Raw genomic sequence first — 19226 nt, forward strand, 5'->3', positions numbered from 1 at the left:
CGACTTGTTGGCAAGCCGAGCTCTCCAGCGCATTGTTCCTCCGGAGTACATGATATTCCTCCCACAGTTCGTCAACTCGTTCCTGAACTTCAGAGATGGTCATTCCCCCGCGCCTGCAGATGAAATCCTCATACGCAGTCCTCTCAGCGACGGCAGTATTCAGCTCGGCCTCCAGATCTTTCTTTTCGGACTCTAAGTCCTTATTGTCGGCCTCCAGCTTCACTAAACAAGCCAAGAGTTCGTCATTCTTCATCTGGTCAGCTATGGCTTTTTTCTCAGCTTCGTCTAAAGCGGAAGAGTACAGCCGCTTCCAGTGAAGTACCTCCAGCTCCTTAAGAGTTAAGAATACAAAGCAGCTATGTCAGTTCGGCATTTCATTTTACTGAGCAGGTAGTAAACCACAACAGGAGTAAAAGAGAGTACGAAAAGCTATACGAAGACACAAGTGTAGAAAGAAGAATTTTTTCATTCATAAGAAAAAAAATTTTTTACACAAGGAGGGCTTCAAGGCCATTTTACAAGAAGGAAGAAACTAAACTAAGAGAAGGGAGACGAAATCATACTCCGCCAGCTTCGTCTCCGGCTCCTCGGTGAGGTTCAGCTTCCTTCTCCTTGTCTGCCTCAGCTTCAGCCTCGGCCTCCCTGCTCCCCCCAGCCTGCTCGGTGCCCCCATCACCGATCAGCAGCACCTCTTGCTCGGCCTGCCTGTCTCCGGTCTGCTGATCAAGCTGCTCGGTCTCACCCTCTCCGTGGAAAATTGGAGCGGGTGAAACTGGCCCTAAGGAGGCAAAGATAGCCTCCATATTCTCGTCCCGGTCAGCTCGGCAACTACGAACTCGGTCAGCAGAAAGCAGGACCGAGGACGAAGCAAGCTCCTCAAGGAGCGGCAGACTCTGGAGACGAGCTGCTATCTCTCGGCCGTACAGCGGCAGGACGACTTCGGGCCCCTGCTCGGCATTATCGGTCATCAGTTTCAGCAGATCACCGACAAAGGCCGAAAATTGATTGCTCAGAAAGAGTTTCTCCGCGAAAGCACGGAGAACCTCCCCTTGGGCAACCACGGCGGCAGCATCCCTCCGTTTCGTCTGCTCTCGCTGGATGACGAGCTGGTTTTTGGCAAACTGGGCTTCATCCTGGGCCGAGATCCTAGCAGCTCTGGCCTTCTCAAAGTCTGCCTTAGCCTGTTCGGCCTGGTGACGAGCAGCCGCCAACTTCCTCTGCATCTCAGCATAGTCGCTGGACGCTTTAGAGAGTTCGACTGCGACGAGCTTGCTGAGCATGCTATTCCTCTGAAAATGGAAAAAGGAAAGAGTCAACAGAGGGGCCACCAAAAAAACATAGGAAAGAAGCAAAGCCAAAGAATCAAGAAGAGAAGTTACCTCAGCAAAGTCCGTTGGCCATGCAAAAGGCTCACAGACATGCTCCGAAGGGGGCGCCAAGACGATGTCTCTCTCCGGCGCTCTTGGGGGCTTCTGGGTCTTCCCCTTCCCCTTTGCCGAAGTGGACTCCGGCTTTTTTGGATCCGAAGAAGAGGTCTTCTGCCTCTTCGGATTCTTCTCGGCATCAGGCGCCGAGCTGGTAGCCTTCTGTTTCTCCGGCTCCTTAAGCTCGGAGGATTTGCGGCTAATCTTATTTAGCAAGTTCACTGCCAAAAAGCAAGAAAGCAAGGTTAGTTTTCGCCACAAAAGCAGTAAGGCACAAAAAAGAAGTCCTCACCCTCAGTCTCTTCGTCCGAAGACGAGGAGTCGAACACGAAGTCGCCCTTGACGAGCTCAGACTCCAGGTACTGCTTCCTAATCATAGGAATCTTATTGAGCTCGCCCTCGAGCTCTTTCAACGGTTCTAACCGAGGATGAGGAATCACGGACTTCGGCCCTCTCTAGGGAAAGCCCGGAGCCGCTGTCCTATTATAAAAAAAGAAGCGATGTTGCCACTTTGGCCACTTGGTTTTGCAGAAGGCCCTAAAAGGCCGTAAAGGGATCAAGTAAAACCAAGATCCTTTTCTCTTAAACTGGAAAAAATTAAGGATTGCCCTCAGAGACAGATCCTTATCTAGCCTACGCAGTTCGGCAGCAAAGGCCGATAAGTGCCTCCAAGAATTCGGAGTCACCTGACCTAAAGGGAGTTGGAAAAAATCAAGCAGCTCTACAAAGGCAGGGGGAAGAGGGAAACGAAGCCCGCATTCCAAGCCGGCTTCATAAACGGTGGCGTAACCCTCCGGCGGCGAGTCAGCCCTATGAAGGTCGTCGGGAATCGCAACCTTCCCCCCAGGAAAAAAATATTTTTCGTGTAGGGATATCACAGTATCCTTACTCAAGATGCTGTGAAAATACTCTACGGTCTTCTCCCCGGATTCTTTCCGGCTAGAAGACTCCTTACCCCCTTTCCTACCGCTACCTGACTCAGAAGAAGAAGAAGAAGACATGGTTCTTACTCTTTGAAAGTCTGAAGAAATTCTGAAGAAATTCTTGAAAGCGGAAGGAAATTTTTACGCAAAAGAGAGAGAATGCAGAAGAAGCAATAGCAAAAGTGTTCAAATGATGAAGAAAGGACGTATTTATCAGATTCGGAGAAGATTTCAAAATCATCGCACCGTTTCGAATCCCACCTTTTCAGGATTCAACGGCCGGATTTTACTGTCGCATTTAATGCAGTCACGCGCAAGGCACGTCCCCTAACGTCAGCCTCCCCCGTACCTCTATCCAGAATGCCGAAGTGACTCGCTTCGCCGAAGTGATTCACTTCGCTTTTCGGGGGGTAGTGATGGGGTACGTACTAAACAAGCCCAATAGCAGTGACGGCCCATCAGCCCAAAGCCCAAGGAAGAGTATCAGTTCGGCATTACCAAAGAGTTCGGCCCCAGCCTACAGCTCGGTAAAAGCCGACCAATCAAGCTCTACTCTCAGATCGGCAAAAGCTGCTCGGCAATAGTTCCGCAGTTCGGTCTCAGTATTCGACCGAACTGAGAGATAGTGGACTCATGTAGAACCTCCACGACCTCCACTACACGATCTATTTAGTGGTGTCAACTCATGCAGGATCTCATGCAGGATAGCGGACCAAACAAAGAGATAGTGGACCCATGCAGGATCTCATGACCTCCACGACATCCACTACCAAGTTAGTGGTGATGCAAGCCACGACCTAGTTAGTGGTGATGCAAGCCACGATCTTAGTTCAATGTATAAATAGAACTTAGATCAGATAGACTAGAGAAAGAGAGCTCTCTAGACATCAAATATCATATAGCAAGTCTGTATTTGTAAGCTGAAAACCAGATCAAGCAATACAATCTTGCCCTCCTTTCTTCCCGTGGACGTAGATTTACCTCAGTAAATCGAACCACGTAATTCCTTGTGTCGTGATCTATATTTTCTTTTACCCGCATTTATTACCATCAGAAATTCGCCCAACCATCAAATTGGCTTCTCAGTTTCGCAAACACGATCATTCTCCACCAATCGGCCGGCGAAGGGAGCCAATCGTCGAGCGGAGAGGGGGCGGCGATGGAGAAGCGGGCGAATTACGGATTCGAAATGCCGCTGCATTATCCGCGATACGCGAAATCGGACTACGAGAAGATGGATGAGGAGAGGCTGGATTTGCTTCTGCAGCAGTATGGGCTGAATTTTGGGGGCGATTTGGAGGAGAAGAGGAGGTTTGCGATGGGGGCGTTTCTGTGGCCGGATCAGTTTTGATTCAATTATTAGATTAATTAATTATGCGAGGGGTTTGTTTAGGTTAGGTATAATATTATCTTTGGCTTTGTGTTTTTCTACTTCTCCATTTCGAGATGTTGCTTGTAAAGTTAAGTATAAGAGGTGGATTTAGTTTTATACTCCATTACTAGTGTTTTTTTTTTGGTTTAATTTGTTGAGGCTGACAAGAACAAATTCGATTACCTTCACAATTTGATTTGCCGGATATTTTGTTTGATTACTTGGACATTAAATTACTATTTCTAACTCAATTCACAGTTATTACGCCGAGAATCAACAATATTGATTATTGCCAATTTTTGCTGCAATCATATCCCCAAAATTTTCAGCATAACTCAGTCACGTAGATATAGGAAATGATTAATTTGGTTGGTAGCAGAGGCCAAGAAGAATTCTCAAGCTCGTGCCCAAGAAAATCTGTTCGTGTGTACTGAGGGAGGCTACTTTGCCATGGGTAAAATAGAACAGAGAGAGACCTTTACTGAGCGAAGGTGGCTAACAAAATAATGTTCCAAATTTGTTATTTTGGGATATTTATAATAAGAGTAAAGATTTATTAACAAAAATTATACAGTGCCTTTAAATTTTAAACTGGTTCTTATTTTAACCGGGTTTTTTTATTAACTATTATCCCTTTACTTAATTACCCTTTAGCTATATTTGTAAAGTTAAATCAATATCAAAGTACATTGATTATATATGGAAATGGAGTGTGAAAATATTAAATACGGATAGTCACTTTTATTAACTATTATCTCTTTACTTAATGACCATTTAGTAGAATATGAGTCTCACTTATATATTAGTAGTTTTACATGAAATGTGATATGAGTCAGTGGAATGTAAAACCCTATTACTCCCACTGTTCCAAGATAAGAGCATCCACAATGGCGCCCGTCCCGACGGACGTCCGGCCGGCGTGCCGGAGTTTCGCGCGGGACGTCTGCCATTGCGCAGCGGTGACGCCGATATGGACGTCCGCGCGGACGTCCCGATTATTTTATAATTTTTTTTCTGAAAATTCTATAAATACGACTCGTTGAACTTTATTTCATTCGCACCACTTTTTTTGTTAAAATGTACCTTTCTTTTTTTATTTAATGAAATTTTTATTCTGTAATCGTGGTGAAATTTTAATTCCGTAAATTGTTTAATTTGGTGAATTTGTGAATTTTTATTATTGTGGGAAGTCCGTCGGGATGTCCGTCACTATGCGGTGGGAAGTCCTTATGACGTGGCATGAGGTGTTTTTGAGATGTCCACGGGGATGTTCGCCGGGACATCCACACCACTGTGGATGCTCTAAGCGAAACACTTCTTTTGGCACGAGATTTAAAGAATTGATATTTAAAGAGTTAAAGTAGATAGAGTAAAATATGAGAGAGAGAAAAAGTAGAAAAGTAAAGAGGGAATAAAGTGGGTGGAGAATAAAGTGGGACATCTCAAAAGAAATACGACTCGTTTATCTTGAGACGGACGAGAAAAAATTCACTAGTCAAGACACACCGACACACCAAGGTGTCATTATGACATGGCATGTCTACCCAATAATTATGTGACAAATGGAAAGTGATTAATACTCAAACTAATCATACATAATATGTAATTCACTTCTTTAGAAAAAGGCCAAAATATGGTAACGCCTTTTGAACTTCCTATATATGAAAAATATGCATCCATGTATATTCACATAATTTCGTGATTAGTCTTCTGAACAAATTCATTGAAATTATTTTAATTAACTTAATTTTGTTAATCTTTATGATATTAAACATGATGTAAAATATTTTAGTTAAAACTTAATTTTCATATGATATTACTGTAATTAACTTTTTTTTAATTTTCATATGATATACACTTTAGTTACTTTTAATTAATTTAATATTATTAATTTTCACATGATATTAATTGTGATGTAAAATATTTTTGCGCATATTTAAAATATATATGGTTTAGTTTTTTTTTTTTTGCCATTGCACATCATTAACCATATGAATGATTAGAACATTATCAAAAAAAATAATATTATTACATCAAATATATCTATATGGTATGAAAAAACTCCAAAAACAAAATACAATAGATCTACTCATGTAAAAATAGCAATTAAATTCAAAATTAAAAATAATTAAAATAAATACTAATCGTGATCACACTAACCCTTTCAAAATTAGTATATAAATAGTTAATATAGTATTAAATATCTGTGTACATCATAAATGAATAAATATTACTAGTTCAAACTTAAAATTATGATAAAAGTCTTTCAAAAATATTTTCTTAATATATACGTTGTATATGTGTGTGCATATGAATGCATATTTGAGATTTGTAGGAGTATATAGGAAGTTCACAAATATTAACATAAGTAAGTATTTTTCCAAATAAAGTTAAAGTCCCATTAGGTGAGATTAGTTTAGGTGTTAATCTATTTCCATTTGTCAAATAATTATTGGATAGACATACCATGTCATAATGACACCTTGGTGTGTCTTGACTAGTGAATTTTTTCTCGGGACGGAAGGAGTACCACTTATGATAAAAATGAACCAAGACTCCTATTCGAGGACAGTCTAAAATGAAAAAACGATACTCTTATTCGCGGACGGAGGGAGTAAATTTTAAGAACTATTTAATAATAAAATAATTGAATGTAAAATATTATTATTACTTTTTTGGATGATAACCAATAAATTAAGTATATATATATACATATAGTCATTTTTATTACTTATAATTATAATAAGAATAATTTAATAATAAAATAATTGGATATGAATGACTATGATTATTTCGTTAGAAGGTACACTAAGAAATTAAGTATATATACACATGTAGCTATTTTTGTAATTTAGATATGTCAAAATTATTTAAAATAAAATAATTGGATGTGAATGGATATGATTAAATTGTTGGACAATGATACTAAAGAAATAGTAATGTATATATGCATGTAGTCACTTTTATAACTTAAAATTTTAAGAATTTAAAAGTACTATTATTATTTCATTGGATGATAAAACTAAGAAATTAAGTATAAAATCATGTAGTCATTTATAACTTAGAATTTTTCAGAATTATTTATAGTAAAATAATTGGATGTGAATGACTATGATAATTTATTTTGATAGTAACACTAAGAAATTAAGTATATATGCTTTAGTCATTTTCATAATTTAGAAATTTAAAAATTATTTTAATAATAAAATAATTGGATGTGAATGACAATGAATAAATTGTTGAATGATAACACTAAGAATTTAAGTATATATGCATATAATCGTTTTTATAACTTAGAATTTTAAGAATTATTTAATTATAAAATACCTGTAAGCGAAATATTATTATTATTCTTTAGATGATAACACAAGAAATTTAGTATATATGAATGTAGTCATTTTTTATAATTTGAAAATTTAAATATTATTTAATAATATAAATAAAATATGAATTGGATGTGAATGCCTATGATTTGGATGCGAATGCCTATGATTATTTCGTGTGATGATAATACTAAGAAATTAAGGAATCAAAATAAACACATGAATTTAAAAATTAAGGAATCAAATGTTTCTCAGACATAATCTTGGCAACAAAACATGGCATAAGAAATTAATCAAATATCCATGTAGTCGTTTTTATAACTTAGAATTTTAGGAATTATTATTATTACTTCTTTGGATGATAACATTAATAAATTAAGTACATATATACATGTAGTCATTTTTATAACTTAGAATTTTAAGAATTATTTAATAGTAATAAAATAAAAGGATGTGAGTGACTATGATTATTTCATTTGATGGTGACACTAAGAAATTAAGTACAGTATATATGCATATAGTTATTTTTATAATTTAGAAATTTAAAAATTATTGTATTTAATAATAAAATAATTGATGGTGAATGACTATAATTAAATTGTTGGACAATAATTCTAAAAAAAATAAGTATATATGCATTTAGTTTTTTTTATAACTTATTTTTAATAATTATTCAATAATAAAATAAATTGTCACGCCCGCATTTTCTAAGGATAGAAAACAGGGTTGATCGCGACTAGGGGATGATTAAAGAAGCGGGAAGAAAGGGGAAAACAATACAAATCGACCATAGCTCGAAACACATGGGAATAGCTCGAATAAAATCAGAGTGTCTCAACAATCAACAACTCAAAAATGAATATTATTTCATCGATACAAGAACTCAAAAGAAGGACAACTACTTAGCGGAAGCATTTGAGAGAAGGAATATGCCACGTGTGAAGACATGACACATTTTACACACTTAAATTTCTTCAACACCCACCGCACCCGTCACGCTCAACCTGCACATTTTTAAAAAGAAATGCAGGGCTGAGTACTTGATGCACTCAGTGGACTCATGCCGAAAACATTTTATAAAAAGTATTTATCATGCCACCATTGAGTGACCTTGGGGTTTTAACTTTAGAAATCGCCCAAGACACTAAAATAATTTCCCTCGTAAAATTCGGTTGATCAACCATTTTCCCATAGATGTCTACCATATCTGATCCATTGATGACAAGAAATGTGGCCACATTCCAAGTTACTAGACCGGCTGACCCAAAAGACGGCTCACGATCCCCATTGGTGTACACTAGCCTGAGTAGGGACTCACTCCCTAGTCAGATCCGAATTCGATTATCCATAGATGGCAAAAGCCACATTAGATAGGTTCCATAGATAAAAAAAACACGGCATGACAAATATTCTTATCATTTTCACATAAAAATATACTTAGGGCATAACCCTTATTTAAAAAGAAAGCCCACCTCAAATTCTTAATCCGAAATTATTTCCTTTCCCTTGATATCACGTCTCGCTTACAAGGAATCACCTTTAGCATTTAAATAGCACATAAATCAACACAATGAATCAAGTAAATAAATAAGATGCATGCACCCTAATTAAAATCGTTTATCTCGTTTCTCGGTTTTTGATTATTCGGCGGCCGCCCAAGATTCCTCCGTTGGCTCCTCGTAATTTTTTCATCACGATATCAAAACGTATTCCCAAAATTATTCAAGCACATAATTAAATTATCACAACAAATTTTTTAAAATCAAAAGCCCAATTTTGACTCCCACTTCCCCATTCTCGACTCTCTCTCTTCCTCTTTCTCTATCTTCCTACTTCTCTCTCTTCGTCGACATATTGCAGAGGATTCCTCCAAATTTCTGTCGGTTTTCTTCAATTCATTCCACGTCGTCGTTCCTCCGTTGCTGCTGGTCGTCGTCCGTCGCTGCTGGTGTCGGCTTCTCCAACAAATCCCGTCGCCTTCCAACACAACCCCGACAGGATCTTCTTCAGTCGACCGCTCACCGTCGAAATCTTGATGCCACTGCTCCCGGGAAGACGCGACGCCGCTGCTATCAGCAGCCTCCGTCGGTCAGTCTCCGCCGCAACCGTCGCCCCGACGCTGCTGCGGTCCAGAACTTCTCCAGCGACGAGGACGAGCTCCTCCGCCGTCGATCCGCTGCCGTCCGTCCAATCCAGCCATCGTTCATCACCTAACCAACCCTGAAACGTCCCGAAACCAACCCGAACAGCCTCGCACAACCCCGAAAGATAAGTTCTGTTTACCAAATTATGTTCTTTTACGTTTTCGATTAATTGTCGTGGGGTGTTCAGTTGTATTGTTCGGTTCATTGTTGAATATTGATTATGTTAAGTGTGCGAGGTTGATGTATGAGGTATACTATGCTTATGAACTGTAATTGATCGATTGAAAAGGAGTATACCTTGAACAGATTTTGAGAAAACAACCTATAGCTCCCTCCTTCGAGTTGGGTTCTCGGTTTCTTGAATCTGATTGAGAAGAATAGGTCTTGGTTTTCTTGTTTGCAGAGAACGATAGATGAGGGAAAAAGAAACTGATTGAAGATTTAATATAGAGGAAGGGTGGTTAAAGATATGAGAGAGATTTAGGGGAGAGAGGGGCGGTTTTTCTAACGTGGGTTGAGGGGGAGAATTCGATTTTTTTTTTTGAATTAATTTGTATTTGTTTAATATTTTATTTGCAGATCACGGAGGAGGAAAATCTCTGCAGAATCTTTATTTAAGGAATAATTGGTGACCAAGTCAACTAGAAAAATATTTAATTAGATTAATTTGATTTTTTATTCTCTCCCTTTTTTCCGGGGTGTTACATAAATAGATACAAAGTACTAGTATTATGTTTTTTATGATAGCATTAATAAATAAGTATATACAATGTAGTCATTTTTTATAATTAGAAATTTTAAAATCATGTAATAAGAAAATAATTGGATGCGAATGACTATGATTATTTCGTTTGGTAATAGCACTAGTTAAGAAATTAAGTAATCTCCTCGTCTCATTCAAGATATTCACCTTTCCTTTTTAGTTGTCTCACTCAAGATGTACATTTTCTGTATTTGGAAATAAATCCCACTCTCCACTCTACTCATTAAAATATTCAACTTTTTTTCTCTCTCTTACTCCACCTAACAACTTCTCCTAAAATCTTTTTCCACTAAAAAATGTGGACATTTAGAGTGGGACGGAGGGAGTATATATATGCATGTAGTCGTTTTTATAAGTTTGAACTTTAAGAATTATTTAATAATAAGAAAATAATTGGATGAGAAATACTATTATTATTTCTTTTTTATGGTAACATTTGAAATTAAGTATATATGCATAGGTGCTAACTAATTTACAGTAATAACTAATAACTTTCAGTTTTGTGTATTAAAATTATCAACACAAAGACATAATTATATCAATACAACATGTAAATTTAAATATCAACACAAAGACATAATTTTATCAACACAAGAATATTGATAAATTTATATCTTTGTGTTGATATTTTTAACATACAAAATTGATATTAGTTATTAGTTATTACTATAAATTAGTTAGTATTTGATCACACACCGTCATATTTTTTATAATTTAGAAATTTAAAAATAATTGGATCCGAATGACTATTTATTTCGTTTGATGATAACACTAAAATATTAAGTATATATGTATATAGTCGTTTTTATAATTTGGATTTTAAAAAAACTATTAAATAAAAAATAATTATTTAGTTTGATGATAATACTAAGAAATTATGTTTTTTTAACACTAAGAAATTATGTTGAATGAAGAAATATTCTCATTGTTGTCAATGAAAGAAGAAATTATGCAACCAATGTTACCTACATAATATATAATTGATTGCAAAGATGTAGTTATATTATTTCATAAACGTGTGATGATTATGGAACACTTAATTTTTGTTAAATGTTCATAGAAGGGTAATTATGTAATACATTAATATAATCAATCATGATACATTTATTGTAAATGTAAAATACCTATAATGTCCGATTTTGCATATACAATTTTTGTTACTTTAGCATTACTCATATATTAAATGTCCCAAATTTGTTATTTTTGAATATTTTTTTACAATTTAAATTTTATTTATCCCTTTTTACATGGACTATTAAATAGTGGATATAATACTCTATTTAAATTATTGCACTTATATTTTATTTTAAAATAAATAATATAAAAGTAGAAAAGTAAGCTCATAGATCGTGGTGGACAAAGAGAGTATTTCTTGAATATCAAAACTAAGAAATAAATATTTATTGACTTAAGTGAAATGAGTAAGAATAAAATATGAGATAATAAAATAAGATAATTATAAGAAAACAATAATAATAAAAAAGAATAAAGTAAACTAGAGTAAAGTAACAAAGAATTTAAAGTAAGAGAAATTTAAGTGTGGTGTATCTGAGTTGGTCAAGAGGTAAAGTGGGGTCAAAAGTTCCGGTTAATGGAAGAGTGATAATGTCTGAGGTCAAAGGTTTCAGGTTTGAATTCACCATGATATTATCTTATATTTAATTTATTTATCAGTGATAAAAAAAATAAAAATTAAGTGTGCTATATATTTCCAAAATATAAAATAACCAATTTTAATGGACGGTCCAAAAAGATACTACTCCCTCCCTCCCAGATAATTTGGGTCAGTTTGACCCGGCACGGGTTTTAAGAAATGTTGTTTGACTTTCTATTAAATGAAGGTATGTAGTGGAAAGGGGTCTCACATTGAGTGGTGGGGTGGGTGAATGGAGTGGTTTTTTTATGTCTATTTTTGGTAATTTTAAAGTGGGACAAATTATGTGGGACGGACTGATATGGAAAATTGGGACAAATTATCTGGAACGGAGGGAGTATAACCCAATACTCATGGGACCAAGGGCATATATTTTACTCTCTCCATCTCAATAAAACTAACTCAGAGCATCACCAACCGTGCTTTTTGTTCTTAGCTAAGAGCACGGTTGTGGGTTTGGTCCCACTTTTATTCATTTTTTTATTTCATGCTCTTAGCTGAGGCACAACACCTCCAACCATTCTCTTCCCCAATAGCATGCTTTTCACTATTCATAGAGGTCTCACTATTCTATTATTCAATTTAAAAACTACAATTATTTAAAACATTTCATTAATAATAAAACTTCATTAAAAAATCCTAAAATGACATTACAAATTCCTAAATATTAAAAACTTACATAATTTAAATCCTAAAAATTTAAGTATACAAAATTTAAATCCTAAAATTTAAAAATTACTACATGATTTCAAATTGAGAAAAAGTTTGAGAGATAGTTTAGTTTCATGTAAACAATTGGGTGATGAATCAAGGTATTTATAGATGATTTGGATGAATTAGAGATTAGAAAAAATAAAAAAAAATTTAAAAAAATTCGATTTTGGGAAGTGGGCCAAAAAAATTTTAATTTTTTTTGGATTTTTATGTTTTTTTTAAAAATAAAAATAAAAAAGTGCATTATATCGATGTCCACTCCAGATGGGGCGAGTGGGCGCCACGTCCAGTCCATGTTGCGCCACGTGGACTGGGCGATTGTCATTCGCAGAGAGCGTGCATTATTCTGCAAGAGATTGAGCTTGCGCTTGAGCACCCGTTGGAGATACTCCGATATTCATTCTTGAGGCAATCCACTTAAATTGGCTTTCAGTTTTAATACTAAAAAAATGGTAGTAGTACTTAACTTTTTTCTTCCCTTTTTTATCTTATTCATTTTTTACTAAACATAATTTTTAAATATCATACTTAAAAAAATGAGTTTTTTGATGGAACTAAAGAAGAACTAGCAATGATCAACGATATCAAGTATGTAGCGCACTGACGAAGCTAAGGCTAAAAAGTTATACCAATCGTATTGGATTGTTATCGGGTTAACCGGATATCGATTCAATTCAATAAATCTCAACCTAAATTTACCTAACCTGAAATCATCGAGTTCTTGTTAGGTCAACCCGATAAGGACCCAAACATAATAAAGTTTGATCCAAACTCATTAACCTTGTACGAGTTCATTAAATTATTCTTTTGTAAATGAATATAAATTCAAAGATCGTGCAACGGTTAACTTGAATCCAAATCCGAAACCTTTGGCCTTAGACAATACCACTCTACCGCTTGGCTAACTCACTTAAAAAAATAAAAGGGAAAGTATAAATGTTCGAGCAGCATGTGACATTAGCGAGATCCCCAAGATCTAGATATCCAAGGGACTAGGGCATCCACAATAGGGACGGATGTCCCGGCGGACAAGCCCACGGACATCCCAAAAACACTTCATGCCACGTCATAAGGACATCCCACTGCACAATAGCGGACATCTCCAAGGCCATCCCAGCGGACAAGCACAATAATAAAAATTCTCGAATTCACAAATATGTAATTTACGGAATTAAAATTTCGACACGAATACGGGGAAAATGCAACCATATTATTTTAAAAAACATACATTTTTAAATTAAAAAAATGCATAGTGTACTCCTCCGCGCCCATAACTCTTCAATTATATCTTTCTGGAGTCGAATATGGGCTTCTTGTTGTCGAAGATCGCAAATGCACGGACCCGATCGACGTCCCCATGAGGTATCCCCATTCGTACATTGGCGATGGCCATGTCGTGGCTTGGACCGGCAGCATCAGCATCTTCATTGGCCCAATCAGTCAGTTTTGGACCTTCATCTTCGACAATCATGTTGTGCATGATAATACATGCCTACATGACATCAGCAAAACAGTCGGTATACCACAACCATGTTGGACCCTTCACAGCCGCCCATCGAGCCTGTAGCACACCAAATGCCCGCTCCACATCCTTGCGCGCCGCCTCCTGACGTTGCGCAAAATAGATCTTCTTTGGATCTATTGGGCATCTGATCGACTTCACAAAGACGGGCCACCCTAGGGTATATCCCATCCGCCAAATAGTAGCCCATATCGTGCTGGTTGCCGTTGGCGACAAAACTGATGGCCGGATCAACGCCCATGCACTGCTCGTTGAAAAGGGGCGACTACGGGAGGACGTCGATGCCGTTGTTCGACCCGGCTACCCCAAAATACGCATGCCAGATCCATAGTCGGTAATCAGCTACGGCTTCGAGGATCATCGTGGGGTTCTTGCCTTTGAAGCCGGTCGTGTACTGCCCTTTCCAGGCGTGGGGCAGTTCTTCCATTCCCAATGCATATAGTCTATGCTGCCCTACATCCCCGGAAACCCGTGCACATTCCCATGTATATCCATCAGAGCCTGGAATTCTTTGGGGGTAGGCTTCCGAAGATACCTCTCCCTGAATATCTCAATGACGTCCTGACAAAAATACTTGAGACATTCGCTGGCAGTCGTCTCGCCGATGTGGAGGTTCTCATCGAACATGTCGGCCGCGCCTCCGTAGGCCAACTGCCTGATTGCGGCAGTGCACTTCTGTATAGGAGTGTGGCCGGCTCTACCACTCGCTTCCTCCCTGAACCTGAAATACATGTATCGATGCTCTAAAGCGTTCACGATACTCATAAATAGCGGCCGGTGCATCATAAAACGTCGTCGGAAAAAGTTCTCCCCAAACCGCGGCTACTCAGCGAAGTAGTCCTCAGACAACAGTTGATGTGCAGCGATGTGGTCCCGGGGTACTAAAGCTCGACGATGGATGGGGCGAAGTACCGTCGGCTGCTGCTACTGCTGCAAGTGCTCTTGTATCAAGCGATTTACCTCGGCGGACGTATAAGCCCGCAATTCTTCATTAATTCGCCCCCTTATGTCATCAGCATCCCCACCACTACCACCCGCACCACTACCACTAGTCATTATTGGATCTACCGATGAAATGAGAAACATAGAGAGAAAGAGAGAAACTCGATAATACAAGTGGTGCAAATGAAATTAAATGCAACGGGCAGTATATATAGAGTTTTTTTTTTAAATAATCAGAAAATGGGACGTCCGCCGGGACGTCAGTCATCGCACCACAATAGCGGATGACACGACGGACGATCTGACGGACGTCCGCTCACATCCGCGGAGACCTCTCGTCCGTCATTTTCGTCTGCTCACCGCTCGTCCGTCGCAATAGTGGACGTCCCGGACTGACGACCCGCTCGCCGGTCGGACGTCCCGCGTCCGCTATTGTGGATGGTCTTATATTGACTCCTAGTTTATAGTTCTCATTTTATCACACTTCTATAAATATGTTCGGTAACTAGATTTTGCTAAAATAATAATAATAATAAATCTATTCTAACTCTACCTAATATTTGGTGACTTGGTGACTGGTGTAGAAGTTAAATTATACTATCTTGATTTGTGTTGATTTTGTATGCCTTATATTCTACTCTCCCCGTCCATAAAAACTAGTCTCATTTTGTTATTTTGGGTTGTACACAAAAAATAGTCTCATTTCTATAAATGGAAACTCTCTCTTTCATACTTTACCACTTTTTCTGTCTCTTAATTTACTACTTTTTCTCTATATATCCCTTACTTTACCTAATTTTTCTCCTTCTCTCTTACTTTACTAAATTTCTCATTAAAATCCATGCCGTTCACAAATAGAACTTTTTTTTTTGAACGGATGAAGTATATTTCTAAGTGCTAAATAAACACAATAAGTAGGTGGGTTCATTAATCCAATTATGATAAGTAGCTTAAATTTATTTTATTGCTCTCAAATTTTTCGTCTTTCCATTTTTGATTGTGATTTAATAAAAAAATTTGGTATGATATCAATTTAGTTTAAATACAACTAATATAACAACATAGAATTTAAATATTAATTTTATTTATTTAATATACCAGTCACCCATTTATGTTAGCTTATTCACTACCACAAGAGATCTCATGTGGCGTATATTTTTGTGTAAATATCTTCACATAAATATATGCAATTAAGATATCATTAAATACAATTATACACATACAAAGTCTTAAAATGCTCCTAGCCCTTTTCAATTAAATATATAATGATTGCATGGGTCGCAATTAAAATCGTCTAAATTTACATCCAACCACTAATATTTTGTCTCATTTATATATATAGGTGTGTCCAAAAGAATCTTAACATCTGGAACCTGCATCCCAATAGATGAATAATTAACCACCTACGTCATTAGCAGGTCAGGATGAATTAAGGTAGAGAAATGGAATAAGGAAGTGTGGAACTTGAAATGGAGGCCCCTACTATATTCCACATGCCCACATCTCCTCCACTTATAACAAATCACACTCCTAATTCATCAATATCCACCGGCTTAAATATACAGTCACATTGTTTCACTCACAATATACAATGCGCTCTAAATCAGGGATATATATGATGAATTGCTAACTCTTTTTATTTATAAAATGTAGTGTATTAAAAATGTTAACACGATGACATTAAAATGTCAATACATAATTTTGTTGACATTTCAATATACTTAGTTTACATTATGTGTTGATATTTTAATGTCATCGTGTTGACATTTTTAATACACTGCATTGATGAGTTAACAGAGTTAACAACTTAAAAAGTTAACAATATAACACACCCCATGTATAGTAAATATCACACGTTGGAAATTTATATTGTATTATATAGGGATGCAGGGGCGGAGCTAGGAATTTGTAGGAAATGGGGCAAATTTATATATGAAGAAATTTTAAAATTTTGAGGAGGGACATTTAGTAGAAGATTAAAATAAATTAATTAAAAATAGGTATATAAATACATGTGATGGAAAACATGAGGTGGGGCAATTGCCCCTCTTTGATTACATGTAGATCCGCCCCTGTAGGGATGTGATCAGTTGCTGACTATTTGCTAATTGCTAACTGCTAGTTATGTCAACAATCTATGTAATAATGTTAACACGAAGCATTTGTATGTCAGCCAAATTTTGTAACATACAAATATATTGGTGTTGATGATACTGTATACTTGCAAGGTCTACGTATCCAAGCTAGCTACTCCCAAGTCCCAACTCCTATATAAGGAAGCCACCCCACCCCACACATCATATCCCTCACACCCACCTCCACCCCTTCACAACACATTCTCTCTCTCTCTCAACATGTATTTGAAAAGCATGTGTAGAGGTATTATGAAGGAAATGGAGGTGTTGCCGTTGAAGCACACAATCACACAATTACTACTCTCAATTTCGATACTACTCCCATTGGTGTTTACCTTTACATGGTCTTCTCTCACCTCCTCAAGTTTAGTACACTTCCAAAACTTGCACTACTTTTCTAGCAACACAATCAACAAGAACTTCTTTTTTCTAGTCTGCAACGGCATTCTCTTCTTCCTCACCAAAACCTCTCCCTTAGCCCGCCCTCCTGATCTCGACGGCCTGAAAGTAGTGGTAGAGGCAGAAACCTATTCGGACAAACATATAAAGTTGGACGAAGAAGAAGAAGATGATGATGATGCTGACGACGAAGAGTCAACGAAGGTGTTTGAAGAAGAACAAGCGAAAGTAGATCATGAATTCGAGCATTCGAGTGAAGGGACGCTCCAAGTCTCGATCAACATAGCAGGGAGTGAAGATGAAGAAATTGAGCTGCAAGATTGTTTCCTTCTCAAAGAAGTTGATGATCGAGATGAAGAGGTGATTATTGGCAATGGAGGGGAGGAAGTTGATGAAATAGAGAAGCTGAGTGACGATGAATTGAACCAGAAATTTGAAGATTTCATAAGGAGGATGAAGGAGGAGTTTAGAATTAATGATTATCAACACAAACAGTTAATATTGGTCAAGTAAAATATCTTAGATCATACTAGTATATTGCAGTATTTGTGTGACTAATGATAGTTTATCCTAATATAATTAATACTAGAAGAAATACGGTGCATAATATTTGTACATTGAGGCATATTTAGTGGTAGCAACTTTCATATGTAATGTTTGATGTTTTCTTGGATATACTAGTATATTTCAAGCATTAGTTGAAATTCAAGAAATTATAATAGAAATATGATTTAAAAAATTTGTTGAATTTTTTAAAATTGATTTTATTTTTGTTATAATTTTGTTAAAATTAATTATTTAGTAGATTATGAATTGTCTTTTTTCCTTCTTTACATTAGTCGTCCATCTAATTATTATGAGTAGATAATATATGAATAGAAGACTCCATATGTTTTTATCGTTATTGAAAGTTTATTTTTGTCGTTTGGGAGAAGTTTAATAATCCATCATTAGATAGATTCTTATATGCAGACAGATTAAGATTGAAGGCGAAATTAAAATTGAAAAGGTTTGGAATGTGGAAGTTGTGTGAAATACGTATTTAAATACAAGTGTAGTATAAAAAAATTTCGTCAAAATGGTAGACTCCTTAGATAAATATGAACCAAGAATTTATATCATAACTAGATTATTATATGGCCAAAAAATAAAAGATTTTATACCGGTGCTCAATGACAAGGGAAATAATGGTGTAGATCTTGTAAGAAAAGATCATTCGGTTTTTTTTCCATTGATTGTATCATAATCAAATAAATAAAGGCTTATTTTTTTGTATAAAAAAAGCACACTTTGGCCAATTGGTCATTTTATACCTAATTTTTAAATATTTACATATATATTCTGAGAGGTGTGATCCGTTGCTAACTTTCTTAAGTTGCTAACTCTGCTAACTTGTCAACGCATTGTATTAAAATGTCAACACGATCACTTTAAAATGTCAACATAAACTTAGTTGATATTTTAATACATTATGTTAACATCGATATTTAAAATATCAACATGGTATATTAAAATGTCAACACAAATTTGTGTTGACATTTTTATTACATTGCGTTGATAAGTTAGCAGGTTAATAATTTAAGAAAAAAGTTCACATTATAACACACCCCTATATTCTGAATTATTATGTTGACTAACTGATTTTGTGTTGACATTTTTATTACATTGCGTTGATAAGTTAGCAGGTTAATAATTTAAGAAAAAAGTTCACATTATAACACACCCCTATATTCTGAATTATTATGTTGACTAACTGATTTTAAAAAAACGTCTACGTTCATTATTTCTGCATCAAGAAGTACTGATATCATTAATTTTGTAATAGTATTATTATTTATTTAAGAGTGAACTACATAAATGGTACCTGATCTTTCACTTTCGCACATAAATGGTACCTGATCTTTATTTTAT

General features: G+C 36.3%; 1 protein-coding gene across 1 annotated transcript; it reads left to right on the forward strand.

Annotated features, from left to right (window-relative positions):
* Nucleotides 1-17174: 17174 nt before the first annotated feature.
* On the forward strand, nucleotides 17175-17828 carry LOC121784336 (transcription elongation factor SPT5-like). The gene has a single exon (XM_042182491.1). The coding sequence runs from the start codon at nucleotides 17175-17177 to the stop codon at nucleotides 17826-17828; it is 654 nt and encodes a 217-aa protein (XP_042038425.1).
* Nucleotides 17829-19226: the final 1398 nt, after the last annotated feature.

The sequence above is a fragment of the Salvia splendens genome, chromosome 21 (genome assembly GCF_004379255.2).
Source record: "Salvia splendens isolate huo1 chromosome 21, SspV2, whole genome shotgun sequence".
Classification (NCBI taxonomy): domain Eukaryota; kingdom Viridiplantae; phylum Streptophyta; class Magnoliopsida; order Lamiales; family Lamiaceae; genus Salvia; species Salvia splendens.